General features: G+C 35.9%; 1 protein-coding gene and 1 non-coding gene across 2 annotated transcripts in view; both read left to right on the top strand.

Annotated features, from left to right (window-relative positions):
• WDR43 (WD repeat domain 43) overlaps positions 1–17,319 on the top strand; it is a 46,203-nt gene that overhangs the window by 3,629 nt on the left and 25,255 nt on the right. The window contains exons 2-6 of the mRNA XM_069494151.1: positions 3,597–3,734; positions 6,250–6,371; positions 11,674–11,794; positions 12,937–13,076; positions 16,246–16,348. Coding sequence (XP_069350252.1) covers positions 3,597–3,734; positions 6,250–6,371; positions 11,674–11,794; positions 12,937–13,076; positions 16,246–16,348 — 624 coding nt within the window. The remainder of the gene's footprint in view (positions 1–3,596; positions 3,735–6,249; positions 6,372–11,673; positions 11,795–12,936; positions 13,077–16,245; positions 16,349–17,319) is intronic.
• On the top strand, positions 12,524–12,608 carry LOC138400437 (small nucleolar RNA SNORD53/SNORD92). Its single transcript, XR_011236320.1, has one exon. It is a non-coding gene; the product is annotated as a small nucleolar RNA SNORD53/SNORD92 (small nucleolar RNA).

Here is a 17,319-nt window from a genome sequence, read left to right as displayed (position 1 = left end):
TAAAATGACCTAATACAGTTTAGTACTTGTTTAATGAAGCACATGGCGTTTCAGACATTGGACAGGACAAGCATGGTAACATTAAGGATGTTTCTAGGAAAAATTTGAGCTGAGTACCCGCATTGCCATCCCTTAGAGATGTAGCACAGTTTAGATGTGTTCCTTTATAGTCCTCTGTCTTGAGGGCTTGCCAGTATTTAAGCTTCCAAAGAAGGTAGTTTGTAGATGGGATCCAATTGGCAGAAATAGAAGTTTCTGAGTATTCGAATTTAATCGTTTTGTTATAAATACTGTATATAATTTTATGTAAAATGCACACATTTTGTACATTGCTATCCATGAAACTTACACACAAGCCAGAGTGAGTGGCAATAAGACAGGCCAAGAAATGGAATAAGAGACTAATTGGAGAATGAAGCTTAAAACTTGGGCATAATTTTCAGTGTCTAGAGGTTAGTATTTTTTAAAAGATTTTCATCCATTAATGGATTGTGAAATACACTTAGTGGGTTGTGATAGCATTAAAAAAATGAAATAGAATGGAAAATATAAGAAAGTATTACCCATGGTAAATTTTTTTGTGAAACTTGATTTAGTTATCTGTACATATATTTTTATGAATGTGTGTACTGGCTCTCTATGTAATTCTTCTTACTCTGGAATCTCAGTCTAAAAAGTCATTGCTTAATTACTCATCAAATTTAGACTTCTCATCACTTGGATGTGCTTTTTTTCCTGTCTTCACCTCATCTGTACAATTCCTTTTTATAATAAATCAGGCACATGTGCCATTGAGGCTTTCCCTCAACCTTCCAATTGTCTTCTGGATCAAATGGTGATAAGCTCTTATCAGACAGTCTTTGATATTTATTGCTTAGTTTAGTCTGCCCTTCATGTTGGAAAAGACTCCTTGGTCTAAGAAATTACAACATCCTTTTGGTCTTCACTCCTGGTACCTTCAAGAATTGTGATTTTTCCAGTTGTAAATATGTGAACTAAATTTTTAGTCTACCTTTTTTATTACTTTATATATTTACACTTATAATCAGTGTGCACATGACATTGTACTAGGCACTTTAGAGGAAATGGAACAGCGTGACTTAGATGTAAAAGAATAAATAAAGACAATTCAGATTTATCATTTCTGTAATGCGGAATATGACTTGTGCCTTAAGAGAAAGAAGTTTCTGTGGAGGAGATAGTATTTGAGGTGGGCCTTAGCATGGAGAGGATTTTTAACAAATAAAAATTGAGTAGGAAAAGTCCCCTTCCAAGTGAAGGGAAAAGGCAAAAGCAAAATGAGTAAATGGGTGTTTCAGGAGTGTAATGTAAGGATGGAAATGGAGATAAGGCTGGAGAAGGTGGGTTGGAGGCAAATTGTGGATGCTTTTGAATTCCATAGAGTTGTTTATATTGATTTATTCTCTGGGGAGTTATTTAAATTTTTCAGTTACAGAAATAACATGTTCAGATAGTAAAAGATGTGCCATAATCTATAATCAGTAGCACTGAACTCTTGGTTTCAGAGATAATTTAGTATGGAGTAATACTTAAAATACTAGATTTTGTTAAAGCGTACATTGGTTGTATAAGCTTATGATCTTGTTGATGTGTTACTTGTTTGGACATGCTTATCCTGCTGAATGAGAAGTTATTTTTAAAAATGCCATCCAACTCTGAAAACCATGAGTCAATAGTTCTTTGCGATTAAATTAATTGAATTATTATTTGTATTTACACCAGTGATTCTCAAAATTGGGCATCAATCCTATGGATCTTCGTTCCACCTGCCTCTGCTTCTACAAAAAATATGGAGAGATTGCAGACAGAAATTAAGGCTTCGACTATGTTAATGTTTAATTCTAAAATTTCTTCGTGCGTTTTAATGCAAATGCAAATCTGCAGTAAAGCATATACATATTTAGAGCAGCCTTTGTTCCACACATTGAGAAACTTCAGTGTAGATATTAAGAATTTTGATTTGCAAATAAAAGAAATATTTCCTGGAATTTTTTAAAGAAGAGTTTTCGAATGAGGTAGTAGTGGGTTCATATATTTTCCCCCACTGCCCTTCCCTGAAATAGGTATTTGTATTTATAACCTTATAAAGAAGTAATTTGCCCTCGGATCATTCACAGGTAGCTTTAGAAATTCATGTAACTGAAAGTGAGATGGAGGACATCCTAATGCTAAGGCTGTTTCAAGCAAATCAAATGTTACTAATCAGACTTTTTATACTTTAGCTTTTAATTGTAACCTCTCTTTTGGGTTTGTTAATATAGATATATTTCTAAGGACTTACAAATGTGTATTTTTCTGAAAGTAAAAAGTTACCCCCTTTTTTTTTTTGGTTAAACCGTTTTGCTTATTTAAGTGTGTCCAATGAATTGAATTCTTCATATGTAACACCCTCCCCCCATAACTAAATGAAAAAAAAAAAAAGAATTTGCTTTTTATATCTACTGCCTTATATTCTTTTTTTTTTTTTTTTTTTTTTTTGAGACAGAGTCTCACTCTGTTGCCCGGGCTAGAGTGAGTGCCGTGGCGTCAGCCTAGCTCACAGCAACCTCAAACTCCTGGGCTTAAGCGATCCTACTGCCTCAGCCTCCCGAGTAGCTGGGACTACAGGCATGCGCCACCATGCCCGGCTAATTTTTTCTATATATATATTTTAGTTGTCCATATAATTTCTTTCTATTTTTAGTAGAGACGGGGTCTCACTCTTGCTCAGGCTGGTCTTGAACTCCTGACCTCGAGCGATCCACCCGCCTCGGCCTCCCAGAGTGCTAGGATTACAGGCGTGAGCCACCGCGCCCGGCCTACTGCCTTATATTCTTTATGCACTGGTAACATTGGGTAACATTGTAGTTGTCATTGGTGGTCCTTGGATTGGGCAGATTTTTATGTGTCCTGGGCTGCCTTTTTTTCTTTTTTTTTCTTTTTTTGGTGCTCCCTGCCTAGTGTTTGACCAGTCATTGGAGCAACTTCTCTAGTGTGTGCTCTGAGCTGCTGTACTAATTAAAACTATTTGTTGATTCAGATTGAAGTTAATGCATGTTTATAAATGTAAAAATGTTTGAGTCCCTTTTCCTGAAAGCTAAGCTAGAATTTGAGGAAATATCAGGGAGAAAAAAGGGAAGAATTGGCTGCTTGGGTATGGATTTATGGATTCATAGATCCTTGGGTGTGCGTCTCTTTGCTTGGGGAATGGAGGCTTCACTTGGATTGGGCCTCTCAGGAGGAGTGGTCACTTTTTTGAGAAGTAGAGACAGCATTGAGGCTGCTTGGACCTGTTAGGAGAGTACCAAAAATATACCAAGTTTTCCTATTTGCTGCTTTCCATCCAAAGGGTAGGAGGCAGGAGGACAGACAATTATGAACTTCTCTTTCTGTTGGAGGGACTCTTTTTTTTTTTTTTTTTTTTTTGTAGTAAGCAAGAAAATTACCTGAAAGCTTCTTCCATCTTCCCCCCACCCAAAGTGTCTTTTCGGGCTAGTGGGCATTTGTACTTGTGCTTTAATGATGTTTCAGTGTTTGAAATACTAAAAAATAAATTGGTTTTTTTTTTTTTTCTTTTCTTTTTTTTTTTTTTGCAGGAAAGTCCCCAGAGGAAAAAAAGGAAATCAGAAGCTATAGGAACAAGTGACCAGATTGACTTGTTGGCTCTTGGGACAGCAGTTGGTAGCATTTTATTATACAGTACAGTAAAAGGAGAATTACACAGTAAATTAATAGTAAGTGTACATATATTTTATATAAAAGTGGTATGACAGGGAAACTGATTATTAGAATTGTTAAAAACAAAATACTTCTAGTGTGTGATGGGATCTGCGCTATAGGGACAGTTTTTTGTCCTTTCTACATTTAAAGAGCTGAATAGTAGTATTTGATAAAAGCTGTAATAGGTAACATAGCCCTCATTATGGGTGAAAGTAAGGAATTACTGACTAGGTTTAAAATAAGAAAGGGTTAAGAGAACTCTAAGGTATTACAGGTAGCAACTGCAGGAAGCAGCTCACCACCTCTTGGGCTAGGGGAATAAAGGAGGCAGTTGGAATTATTGCTGAAACTGAGAACTTTTGGGAGCAGGTGCTGCTGCTTCATTGCTACTGTTATCTCTTGATGAGGAGCGGCCCCAAGGTCATGAGGTCTAGATCTCAGGCTGAGGAAGGGGCTTCAGCTGCCTAGTGCTGGTGTCTTTGACAGGAGGTGATGAGACTGGTTCTCCCAGTGTTAGAAAAATTGCTGGAGGGAATTGCCATCACTGCTGTGATGCAAACAAGGAGGCAAGAAGGAACAAGTCCCTTATTCTCCCTCCAGCTGTGTCTCCCTTGAGCACCCGTTATTGGCCAAGTCCACAGATCCAGCTGACAAAGCAGAAATGAGGTTTGCAGAGTCCCAGCATCATGGAGCAGAGTATAGAAGGGTGGATTTGGCACTGGAAGATAGTAACTTAACTGGCATAATTTATTCAGACAGTATCTATTGCAGGGTATTTCTGTTCACTGGACTCCTGTATATGGGAATGCTTTATGTAGAAATGAAACAATTAAGTTTTCCATTTTAAATAACACCTACCCATAGAAAATTTGGAACTACATCTATCCTTAGAAAATTTGGAGTTACATAAAGTTGAAAAGGGAAAAAATTTATATCTAAGTCTGTCACCAAGAGATCCACTGTTAATATTTCATATTATTTCTTTGCTTTATACATATATTTAAAAAAATATCGTTGGCTTCTGTCCATCTATTTTGTATCCTGATTTTTTTCATTAAATTACAATACAAGCATTTTTTGTATTTGTCAAGAACTAGTTATAAACATTTTTAATGACTGCCTAAAGTCCCAATGCATTGGGTAGTCCATTTGTTACTTAACTAATATTGACCATTTAGGGCTTCTTTTTTTTTTTTTAATTTTTGACAGAGTCTTGAGGTTGAATCCTACTAGTATGTGATCATGGATAAATAGTTTAACTTTTAACCTCTTAAATGGGTATTATGCAACCTACCTTGCATGACTTTATTAGGACTTAGACTAATAATATATTGAAAGTGCTTGGCTTGTAAATGGTATTTAGTAAATGTTTGTTGAATGAGTAAGTGAATGAATGGGTGGACAAATTGCTTTCCAAAAGGGTGTGGTAATTTTCACTGCCCCTAGCAATATAGTATCATTTTTATTGTAACCCCACCAGCATGGGCATTATAATGCAAAACAAATTGCTAGATGAACAGACTAAAAATGCTACTTTGTTTTGGTTTGCATTTCTTTGATTACTAACAAAGTGGAATGTTTTTATTTATTTCCTTACTGAATTCTTTCTATGGAATTTATCTGTTTATATCCTTTGTTGTTAATGCTTCCTGTGTATAATATAGGATTAGTTCTTTGAATAGAGAACTGATAAAGGAGGGAAGTAACAACTTAACATTTTAAAATATTTTTCTTTTGAAGTGGGAGTAATCTTATCTGGAATTGGCTTTTGAGTAATTACTTTTATTCTTAGCTTAGATATATGCATAGTGGTGTTTCATTATGTGTATATTTATGTGAATTCAGGTAGAAAGAGTGAAATTGCTTATGTTGTACGTGATTTAGCACCTCATTCTGCTAAGTGAGTTTGTCCTGGAATGCTTGTAAGATTAGCTCTCCGCAGTTAATCTCTTCATTCCTGCATGCCCCTGAGTGAATGGATGTCTTGCTATGCTGTGTGTGTTTAAAATTAATATTGTTTATATGGTATGGTCCATAACACAAGGATACATTCAGTGTTAACCTGAAGTAACAGTGATAGTCTTTTTTGAGAGATAGTTTTGGTACTTTTTTAAAAGGGATTTTTCAAGGATATTTTTAACTAGACTTGATTTTTACTTTAAGTGTTATTTTGGACTCTACGATTTGACTTTACTAGTTCACTGATGTGTCAAACTTTTTGCCACTGTTCATAGAGTATTTTGTCATGCTTGGAGTGGGCATTGTTATCAGGCAGATGGCGTTTAGGACTAATATGCTTTGACTTATGGTGTGGAAATAGGTTTTTTTAAACAGAGGAGAAGGGAAAGTTTAACATTTGAAGTTCTAGCTGGTTTATTTCCTTTTTGATGTTGGAAAACTAAAATGGACAGATGTACATTAAGGCTTTTCGTTAGGTTAAGGCCTAACATTTTAGTTAACTGGTAATGACTTCAGGGTCATTACATCATATTATACAATATCATGTTAATCTTTTTTTTAAATCTGCAGAGCGGTGGACATGACAACAGAGTCAATTGTATACAGTGGCATCAAGACAGTGGCTGTTTATATAGTTGTTCAGATGATAAACATATTGTGGAATGGAATGTACAGACATGCAAAGTGAAGTGGTAAGTAACATTGATGGCTTTGTGGTATTGGAGGGGTGACTCAGTTACTGCTTGGAAATGCAGTAGAGTTGAACAAATCATACTAACCACGGGAATGTAGATATAATAAAGTTATAGCCCTCGTTCTTAAGGAACTTTTAATCAAATTGGGTGTGCAGGATTTTAATATGTAAAATCTAAAAATGGTACTAAAGTAACTGTATAAGAGATGTCTTGAGGTAACGTGATTATGTATCAGATAAGTAGGGTAGTGTTGGAAAGGGCTGGAGGAAGAGAAGGGATTTCAGTTGGATCTTCTAGGATAAGTAAAACTTGGTTAGGGAAGGGTAGAAGAATACTTTCAGGGGCGCAGAAAGGAAGGTGGGGAGCTGGCAAGAGCAAAGGCTAGGAGGTAGGAAAGTGAAAGATGTACTTGGCACTGAGTGAACTAATTTAGCGTAGGGGCATACTAAGAGATAGTGGATGATATGGGCCAAAGTATCTTAAGAGCCTGGCCTTAAGAGTCATAGATAAAAATCATAGATAAACTTTTATAGTTCAGGCACCTAATCCTATGATTGGCTGTATAGTAGATGCTCAATAAACATGAACTACTGAATATATAACCTACTATGTAGATTAGGACCCTAAAGAGGATAATAATGCCGATGGTCCAACAGCTAATAAGTGGCATAGGAGGGGTTCTAATCCTATTCTTTTGAATTTATTTTTTAATTTTATTTATTTTTTTGGAGACAATCTCACTCTGTTGCCCAGGCTAGAGTGCCGTGCTGTGGCATCAGCTTAGCTCACAGCAACCTCAAACTCCTGAGCTCAAGCCATCCTCCTGCCTTGGCCTCCCAGAGTGCTAAGATTACAGGCATGAGCCACCACTCCTGGCCTTCTTTAGAATTCTTGTACAGTGTTTTTCTACTGTACTTAAAGCTACTTTGTTGGGGTTTTAGATTCTATCTGGTAAGCAAGAGAGAGCCACTGCTGGTCAGTGTCCTGAGAATAGAGGAACCACAGTAATGCTTCAGGAAGAAGTAGTCTGTAAGCAATGTGTAGAATTTAGGGGAAGGAGCTAGTTTAAAGGCAGAGATGCCACTCAGGAGATTGTTATTGTATTCTGGTTGTAGGATGGTAAGCCACTCAGGAGATTGTTATTGTATTCTAGTTGTAGGATGGTTAGAATGGAAACGATACCAAATAAGAACACTTGGGTGGGGTGGAGTGGAGGAGGGGCATTGAGTGACAGAAAGGAGTTAAAGGTAACTACTAAGTTTTCAGGTGAATTCAGCTTTGTTAATTTACTAGGTGATTAAAATAATTGAGAGGAGGAGCATACTAGGGGATAATGCCTGGTAGAGGATAGAAATGTCCTCTAGGTAATAGAAACTGTGGTCAGAAGAGGGAAATGGTTTTCAGGGTTTTTAGACAAGTTGAACTTGAAATGACATTATGTGAAAGCCAAGACCCAGCAGACGGGGGCGATGGGAATTCCAAAATTTCAGGGAGGGTTTAGGGCTGGAGGTGTAGATGAGTAAAGCATCTGCCTAGAGGTTCAGTAAATATTTGCGCTCCATTTACCTGCAGCAAACACAGTAGTTTCCACACTGCTGACCTGGCAGAAATACCTGCAGAGATTCTGATCCAATAGGTCTTGGGTGGAGCCTTTGTTAATGTATTCTGGATGAAAGTTCACAGTTAAGGTCTTTGATATAGGGACTAATAATGTTCAAGGCACTGCTCAGCACATTGTCCACGTGACTATTTAATCATAACCCTCTCAGGTGAGGTCTGTCCCATTTTACAGTTGTGAAGGTTAATAAGAGCCTGGCCTCTCATCCACTAAACGGTTTTCTCAAAATAATTGTGTTTCTGGCTTCATTCTTAACATTATTATGCTGCTGTTATTAGGTTTTAGTTTTCATTTTAGATCCTGTCTACTGATTTCCTACTCTGGAAGATGAGGATTTAGCTCTTATCTTCCTTTCTCCTCCCAGTTCTCTCAAAGTTGTTATCACAGTTTTTGATTAAGCAGTATTTATTGTTTATGTTATGACTACTTTAATATTCTTACAGCTGAGCCTTAGATTGTCCTATGTTTGTACATTTGGCACAAAACTTTGCTTTTCTTGGGGTTTATAATTGCCTTATTTTTCATTTGGTTAGTTTTATATATACCTATCATTAGTTCACTCTTGCTTTTTTAGTAGAATAAATCTTCTCAGTTATTTTTTTATTTAAAAATTTTTTTTTGCAGTCATCTTTCTCAGGTTGAATCACTTTAGACACATCAGTTAATCAGTTCTATGTATTTCTTGGAGGACTTCTGTCTTCCAAGTTCTGCTGAATAGCGGCTATCCTAGGATTTCCTTTCCTCACCATTCTGAAAATTTTCTCTTGTTGGATGGAGCCTCTGTTTCCTGGATTCCATTTTCTTTGTTGGTGTGCTCCTTCCTTTTTGGTGGGGTACCTCATTTGGTAGCTTCCTGAGAAAGGGTGCAAGAGAGATTTTGCTTGGTCACCATTGTCTTTAATTCTGTCCTCACAATTCGTTCATAGTTTGAGGATATAGAGTTTTAGGTTGAAAATAATTTTTCCTCAGTAACTTTGAAGGCATTGTTCCACTTCTTTTAAGCTTTTTAGTGTTAATTATCTTTAGTGTTCTAAAATTTAATGTTCTTTTTAAAATTAAGGAATTGCATTAGCACTTGATGGGATCATTTAGCCTAGAAATTTGTGTTCTGCATTTTTCTTGTACTGTTTATTTGATAATTTCATCCTCTGGGGGGGTGTGTATGTGTGTTTCATCCTCGGGGTGTGTGTGTGTGTGTGTGTGTGTGTGTGATCTTTCTCTAGTACTATGTATGATTATCTAGATCTTGCATGTCCTGGAGTGATCCTTTACATTTCTGACTTTCTTATTTTCCATTTTATCTTTTTCTTCTCTTACCTGTAAGATTTTTCTCAGTTTCACTTTCCAAACCTTCTAGTGAGTTTTTAAATTTCTCTTACCATATATTTAACTTTCGGGAGCTATTTTTTCTCTCTCTCTCTTTTTTATTGCATCAGGTTTCTTTTTAACTCTGAAGATAAATAAAGGAGTTTTCTTCTTTTGCTCCTTACATCATGTCTATTTGAGGGTGTGTTTCAATTTGTTTGATTTGGTCTCTTTTATGTTAAAGGCATTCTTCAGATTCTTGGAGGTCTTTGGCTGCCTGTTGCTATTTGAAAATGAAGCATTAAAAAGTTGATTGGAAGGCCCGGGTGTGAGTGTGTATGTGCCTTTTCAATTGTTGGGCTTCATTTATAATGATTGGGAAGCCTTCAAGTGTTAGTATGTGTAGGTTGTTCCACTCGAACCAGCCACATTTCCCAGAGAGGCATCTTCTAATCTTGTGCTTTTTTTAAAGCTTTTTTTTTTTCTTAGGCAGAGTCTCACTCTGTTGCCTGGGCTAGAGTGCCGTGGCGTCAGCCTAGCTTACAGCAACCTCAAACACCTGGGCTCAAGCGATCCTCCTGCCTCAGCCTCCCGAGTAGCTGGGACTACAGGCATGTGCCACTATGCCCGGCTAATTTTTCTATATATATTTTTAGCTGTCCATATAATTTCTTTCTATTTTTAGTAGAGACAGGGTCTCGCTCTTGCTCAGGCTGGTCTCAAACTCCTGAGCCCAAACAATCCGCCCGCCTCAGCCTCCCAGAGTGTTAGAATTACAGGCGTGAGCTACTGCACCCAGCCACTTTTAAAGCTTTAGCGTGTGTGTACATATGTTACTTGTGTATACAGATCTGATTTAGTAGGTCTAGCTAGGTTGGAGCTTGAGAGTCTGTAATTCTCACAACTTCCTGGATAATGCTGATTATGCTTTGAGTTATGAAGCTCCTAAGGAGGCTGGGGAGGTGTGTTTGGGGAGGATAGAGAAGGTATTAGCTTCTGGTGGCATTTTTAGTACTGAGTAGATTCAGGAAGCTTAGCAGCTTCCTCAAGGCAGGGTTGTGTGCATGTCTTTTTTATTTGTGTCAACCTAGTGAATATATACAATAAGTGAGCATTGAAGCTGTGAGAATTGATGAGAAATTGGCAAAAACTTTAGAAGCCAGTGAGGGTAAAGGAAAGGTTCTGTCTACATTATTGCTGCATTTCTTTGATTACTGGTGAGGTTGAGCATTTCATGTTTATCAACAATTTGTATTTCTCCTGTGAATTGCCTGTTTATAGCCTTTGTTTTTATTTTGAGCTCCTCTTTTTGAGATCTTTTTCTTCCTGATATGAAAGAGCTATTTGTGTCTATTAATTTTTTGTCTGTAATATATTTATTTTTGATATTTGCTCCTAACCTTTTACTTGTATCTTAAATTTATGACTTATTTTTGGCACAGAAGTTTTATGTAATTAAATCAGGTCATCTTTTCCTTTATGATTTCTGGTTTATAATTGCTTTGGAAGGCCTTTCCTAACTCCAAGATTATAAAAACATTCTCATGTTTTCTTTTAATACCTTTTAGTTAGTAATTTGTGTGTGTGGGGGGGGGCATAAGAATCTAATTTTGTTTTTCTACATGTCTAATTTGACATACTCCAGTATGACTGGCAGAACAATATATTTTTCTTCCACTTTAGAATTAACCTCTCTTGGTAACAAGATTCTCACTGTTACTTCTTGATTTTATAAGTGAATAACCAAGTTCCCTGTTGCCTATAACAGCATTAATGTGTGTAACAAACGGCAAAGATTATGCTTCTAATCCTTTGAGATATTAGAAAGGAATCATCTATACCTACTTTATTTTACCTATCATATGGGGGGTTCATTCCTTTAGATTTGGGTTGGAAATAATCTTTTGAGCTGCAGCTTGAGAAATCATTTGTGTTGTTAAGGGAATTAAAGGCCAACCAACCTTCCAGAGAAAGCAGGCACCGTGATGTGGGGATAGGATGGACTTGTGGAGGTCTGGCCAGCGTGGTATGTTTCTGGATATGAACAAAGTCCATCTTATGAGTCACAGGATAAATGCAACTACCCATTTTAACTTCTTATTACTGTCACGCACACATTTCCTGATACCTCTTGAGAATCTTTATCCTGTGCCTGCCCAAGGGAGGTCAGGCAGTGTTACTACAGAGCCCCACCAATGAGGCATCACTGCAGGGGCGTGTCCAGGGTTAGTTATCTAACCAGGCTTTTGGGGAATGCAGTTGGCATAGGACCTTAGGTGGTATTTTTAATGCTTGATTCTTTTTTTTTTTTAATATTCTGCTGTGAGTAGTTTTCCCCCATTTATTTAGATGCTTTTGATTCTCTTCACAATATAGCAAGTGGAAAGGTGACAATAGCAGTGTCAGTTTCCTGTGTATCAGCCCAGATGGAAAGATGCTGCTTTCAGCTGGTCGAACAATCAAGCTATGGGTTTTGGAGACCAAAGAAGTCTACAGAGTGAGTGAATCAAATTATTTGTAAGCATAACAATCATAGAGCAAGTACGGAGAAAGGAAGAAGTTTCAGCCATAGAATATTATTGGGTTTTTTTTTTGTTGTTGTTAAAGGAGATGAGGTCTTGCCGTGTCTCCTGGGCTGGAGTGTACTGGTGTGATCATAGCTTACTGCAGCCTTGAACTCCTAGGCTCAAGGGATCCTCTTGCCTCAGCCTTGAGAGTAATTAGGACTACGGTCATGTTGCACCATGCCTGGCTGATTTTTTTTTTTTTTGGTAGAATTATAGGATCTTGTTATGTTGCCCAGGCTGGTCTTAAACTACTGTGCTCAGGCGGTCCTCCTGCCTTGGCCTCCTAAAGTGCCGAGATTATAGGTGTGAGCCACTGCGCCTGGCCAGAATATTAAGAACACAAATTCTTTGTTTTCAAGTATCATCATATAGTAGAATAGACAGACAAAAGTTAACCTCCAAATCTGATTTATTGGTATTAAATAGGTTAGACATGTCTGCTTCACATGTATTGGAAAAATGAATAGAACAAATACTTTTAAAAAAGGATTTTTAAATAAAAAATCTTTTACTATACTATGCAGTGATTATGGTATTTTAATTTTGGTTTCTAGCCTGTATTCATCCTTTGGTCCGCTTAATAGTATTTAACTGGAGATTTAGTATAATATTTTTTGAGGAGGAAAAAATAGTTACACTTAGGGATTATGGAACATTTGGTGCCGTGATGATGCCTTAAAATTGTGGTTTCGACTCACTGAGAGTAAAATGAGGACCTACAATTCCTTGGCTGTGTCTGAGCACCCGAGAATTCCTTTAAAAATGGATAGGATTAAGTGAATCATTTTTCAAAAATGGAAGAAATATAGGTGTGCGTTGGTAGGGTCATGGAGTTATTTAATAGAAGGGGCATCTTAATTTTCAGTATTTTCAGAAGGATTTTTTAAGAAGTAAAGGATTATAGCACAAATAACCTTATTTGCTTAGAGTTAAATTTCATTGTTACTTGATTATGGAGCTCTGCTTTCAGATGTCTATTGCATATGGCTTGCTTATGATGCATATGGACTCCTCTAATTTTTGTCACTGCTTTGAATCCATCCTCTCCTAACTGAGATTTAACTTTCTCTAGCACTTCACGGGACATGCGACGCCAGTTTCATCACTTATGTTCACTACCATCAGACCTTCTAATGAGAACCAACCTTTTGATGGAATTACAGGTCTTTATTTCTTATCTGGAGCAGTACATGACCGGTTACTTAATGTCTGGTATGTAGTTCTTTTGGATTTGGGAGGTAGCTTTCTTTGTCTTGAAAGAATCTGTCACAGTTTATGTGGTTAATATAAATGATGAATATGGGACTTGCTTTATTGCATTTAATGTTGGATTTACATTGACTTGTAGTAAAGAATTGAGCCTACCTAAAAAAGAGATCTTTATGAGAAAAATTTAAGAGCATTACATGATAGAGTGTCTTTTATGCTTGAGACTGAATATTTTTATAGTGGGGCAATTTAGAAATACATTTTTAAAGTAATTTTTAGGAAAACTTTTGATTTTGTTCAAGTGGATGGCATTACTGGGTTAATGCAGTAATGTCTATTTACTAATGGTTTACTGAGGATATAAAATTCCTTGGCTGTGTCTGAGAATTCCCACTAGCCCTTTTTTACAATAGTTACTATCACTAATTCCCTTTGAAACTACTAAAAGTAAAAATTAATTTGGTATTAAAGAGCCAATAAAGAGTTTTTAAATTTCAGAAATTTCTTGGATTTTATGGTAGCATCTGATAGTGAGTTGAATTTTTTTTTTTGATCCTGTTGTTCATGGGCAAAATAAGTAGAGATTTAAAAAATAGAAGTAGGTTCCCATGCTAGTAATAATTAGTTGAGCATGCTCTTGGCCATGTAAAGTTAATATGAATTTATACAAGATAATACTCATTTAGAAGTGGGCCTCATCAAATATGCGTTCCTTTAAAAGGCAATTTTATGGGAAAAGGTTCATGGGGCAAAATGTGGACCTTTCTTCACCTTCAAAACCACTGGCAAAACAAACCATAGTTCCTAATTATGCCTCTCATAATTAAATTGAGTTGGTTTTTTCCTTCTGGGTTTGATTTTTGAAGAGAGCCCGTAGGGGTAAATTCTTTTAGTTTTGGAGAGTCTACCACATAAAAAGTTAGTAATGCCAAAAAGTTTAAATCTGTTACCAAGGTTTGGCATTACTGAGGTGCTTCAGTCTTAAATGCTTAACCTCTTTGGCTCTCTAGTACCTAGAGGTCTCCGGGTACAAAATGTCTTTCTATAAAAGCAAAGTTGATTTCAGTTACCTTAAGATCCTGAAAATATTATTTGTTATGTTTGAAGCCTTCCTGGTAACAGGGAAATAAACTTAACAACAATAACAAATAAATAAATAGGAAAGAAAGAAAAGAAAGAGAGAGAGAAAGAAAGAAAAAGAAAGAAAATGAAGATAGAAAAGAAAAAGAAAGAAAAAGTAAGAAAGGAAAAAAAGAGAGAAAAGAAAGAAAGAAACCCCATATTGAAAAGCTATCCAGCAAGCTCTATAAACTTTGTTTGTTGGTAGATAGAGCAAGCCTGAGGTTCCCTGATTATTACTTTGAAGGACATATTTCTGTTAGGAAATAATATTTGAAGCCTTCTTGCCTATAAATGAAGATTAAAAAAAATAAAAACACCCGATACCCCTTCTACATTACTATAACGAGACAGTACTCTCTCTATTGATGGGCAGTTCTGTATTATAGTGGTCTGATGGCAGAGATTTTGAACGTGTGTAGTACAAATAGCTTCATGTTACAATGAATCTTTATTAAGAATTTGTGCATAAAAATAAAGTTTATCACATCAACTCTTAATTTTCTTCTAGACTAAAAATATCGAAGGATTATTAACTGGTAGATGCATAAAGTCTTACTATTTGGTAAATGAAACTGATTTTGAATCATGTTTATAAATCATGTTATTTATATTTTTAAAATTTGTAACTAGATTTTTAAAAATAGCTTTTTTGAGGTATAATTGACATATAATAAACTGCATGTATTTAGAAGGTACAAATTGATACATAAGTTCTGATATACATATACATTGTGAAACGTTTACCGCAAGACAATGGGCACGTTTCCTTGTGTGCCTTTGTAATCCCCCTTCCATGCTGGTCTCTAGGCTTGTTGACGGGTTTGGGCCATTACAAATAAAGTTGCTCTGTACATTTGTGTATAAGTCTTTGTATGAACATTTCATTCAAATGATTTCATTTCTCTTGGGTAAACACCTAGTAGTGCAATAGTTGGATCATGTGATAGGTGTACGTTTAACTTTTTTTCAGAGTGGTTGTACCATTTTACATTTCCACCAGCAGTGTATAAGAATGCTAATTCCTTAATATCCTCACCAACACTTGGTATGGCATTTAATTTTAGCCATTCTAATAGGTGGGTAGTGGTATCTCATTGTGGTGTTAAAGTGCGTTTCCCTAATGGCTTGTGATGTTGAGATTTTTATTTTTACATTATGGATATCCAATGATCCCATTACCATTTGCTGGAAAGACTATTTCTACTGAATTGGTTTTAGTATACACACACACAAACACATATTTATATATCAGTTCTTGTTATTTGTAGTCGTAATGTCCTATAAAGTCCCCAAGAACACTGATTTAGTCAATGCTGAACCATTACTTTTGGGGGAAAATACAGGGTTAGGTTCCTGTGAGCCTCTGGTCATAACATTTTTGTCATCTAATCAATACCTAACCTTGTTTTGTGTATGTTTCTATTTAAAGACACCTTATTGAACATATGTATTTTTGATTCATTACCTTTGAACTCACGGCACTATAACTCATGCCTGAACAAAGCTTATCTATTTCTGGACTCTATATCTTCATAATATTATGATGTTAATCCTTCTCAAATTGATCTACAGATTCAGTGTAAGCCCAGTGAAAATCCTAGCAGGTTTTATTATAGACATTGACAAACTGATTGTAAAATTCAAATAGAAATGTAAAGGACAGAATAGCTAAAATGATTTTGAAACAGAAGAAAAAAGCTGGTGGACTAACATTGATTTCAAGACTTACTATCAAAGCTGCTATAATGACAGTATGGTATTGGTATCAAGATGGACAAATCAGTGAAAAGGAATAGAGGATGTTATATGTTACTCATTGTTTAAATTTACCACAAATGTATTAATATTTTCTCTTTTCCCAGGCAACAGTGTTATATGGTAATGGCATGAATGGTTCCCTTGTTTTGATTTTTAGTCACCTTATTGAGCTTTCAAAAGATGGAAAAGCTAATGGGAGTCTAATGCTGTGATTGCCTCTTAGGTGTTTGCCTTTTTTTTTTTTTTAATTTTAAATCTGTCTTAGTATCTAATTGCTGATTTTGTTATCTAGGCAGGTCCGGTCAGAAAACAAAGAAAAGAATGCAGTGATGTCTTTTACAGTTACAGATGAACCTGTGTATATTGATTTGACTTTGTCAGAAAACAAAGAAGAGGTAAATGCCTCGATTTTTGAGAATTTGTTTTTGGATTTCACATGTTATTTTTAAAATCTGGGTCTTGATGATTTAATGACTCGAAAGAGGGGAGAGATATACAGGAGTAGCAACAAAATGTAATAATCAGACTGTTCAAAGTAACTATGCAATCACTGATAAGCTCTTATTGGGGGAAGAGAAAGGTGGTAGTACATTCTAGAATTCATTTTGGGAATTAAAGTTACGGAGGTGGATTTTGTTAATAGGAGTATATTTATGATTATCAGATGCATTTTTTTGGTTATAAAATCTTCGGTGGTTCCTAACTGAAATGTGTTTTGTTCTCAGAGTAATGTCCTCTTGTTTGCTGTTTTTTAAAAAGTAATCTAGAATTTTTCATTTAAAAATTAGGGATTTGATGATTATGACATACGTTAAGCATTAAATAAACCCAATGTCATTGAAGTACTTCATGGTTCTGTTTGACTAAAGCTATGTAGGATTTTTGATTTTGACAGAATCCTACTTTTTCAATGAAAGCTAAGGATATTTCACTTTTAACACATTCTAGGTTTTGAAATATGTATGTTGCACAAACCTCTCACTAGGATTTACAGATGATTTAGAAGTTTTTCATTGTGTTTTAATATTTTTTGAAAAGTGTCATAGTGGAAAAGCATTGGTTTAAACATCAAAAGATTCTGGTTTAAATATTGATTCTGTGGCTAACAAACTTGGCTTTCTAATGTGAAGTGGGGGGTGTTGAGGATTAGATCAGCGATTCCTTATGAGGATTTTTGTTTGTTAAGGCGTCCACATCAAGTAGAAATGAGATACACAAGTATTTTTAGAAAACTCTAGTAGGAATCCTACACTTAACCACAATAATACTTTAATGCTTTACAAAGTTAATTGTTTTGGGGTAGGGTTGTGTACATTCAGTGTGATCAGTGCACTGTCTCATGATGATCAGTGATTATGGTCATGGA

The sequence above is a fragment of the Eulemur rufifrons genome, chromosome 19 (genome assembly GCF_041146395.1).
Source record: "Eulemur rufifrons isolate Redbay chromosome 19, OSU_ERuf_1, whole genome shotgun sequence".
Classification (NCBI taxonomy): domain Eukaryota; kingdom Metazoa; phylum Chordata; class Mammalia; order Primates; family Lemuridae; genus Eulemur; species Eulemur rufifrons.
Note: the sequence above shows the minus strand (reverse complement) of the source record. Positions and strands in the feature narration are given on the sequence as shown.